Source organism: Neomonachus schauinslandi, chromosome 1 (assembly GCF_002201575.2).
Source record: "Neomonachus schauinslandi chromosome 1, ASM220157v2, whole genome shotgun sequence".
Lineage (NCBI taxonomy): Eukaryota > Metazoa > Chordata > Mammalia > Carnivora > Phocidae > Neomonachus > Neomonachus schauinslandi.
This window is the reverse complement of record NC_058403.1, coordinates 4,533,709-4,534,212: the sequence shown is the minus strand read 5'-3', so window position 1 is coordinate 4,534,212 and position 504 is coordinate 4,533,709. Positions and strand designations below refer to the sequence as shown.

General features: G+C 64.3%; 1 protein-coding gene across 1 annotated transcript in view; it reads left to right on the top strand.

Moving 5' to 3' along the window:
* The first annotated feature begins 215 nt into the window (after window positions 1-215).
* The window catches only part of BACE2 (beta-secretase 2), a 90,252-nt gene continuing 89,963 nt past the window's right edge, over window positions 216-504 (top strand). Inside the window, exon 1 of the mRNA XM_021679266.2 lies at window positions 216-291. Coding sequence (XP_021534941.2) covers window positions 216-291 — 76 coding nt within the window. The remainder of the gene's footprint in view (window positions 292-504) is intronic.

Sequence of the window (504 nt, the reverse complement as noted above, 5' to 3'; positions counted from 1 at the left end):
GTTGTTTGCACTACTGCGCTACTTGGTCTTGGTGTGCACCGCTAAACAAGTATTAATTAGATAATCCTCCAAGGGCCGGCGGGGGGCGGGGATGGAAGGCAGCGGTCCAGACTTGGCGGCCCTGATTTTTGCATCGTGACTGCAACTTGCTCGGTGGACTGAAGGAGTCCTGGGGGAGGTGAGGGAGCAGCTCCCGGCAGCTTCTTGTCTGCATTATGGACGAGGACGAGCGTGGAGCGAAGAAGCCCAAGCTCAAAGCCAGCAGCGGACCCCACCTCCCCCGCGGCAACGGTGGGCGCGTGGGGGAGCCCAGGCCCCGGGCGGCAGCAAAGGCAGCCAAGCCCGCTTCCCCCTCCCCCCAAGATTTCTAGGGAGAGGTCTCCAAAGCTCTCGCGCTCTCCCTGCCTCCCCCCAGCCCCAGCAGCCAGGGGCCGAAGTGGGGATAGGGGAGAGGGAGTGAGGAGGAACCGGGGTGGGGGCGGGGGTTCAGCGCACGGGAAATGC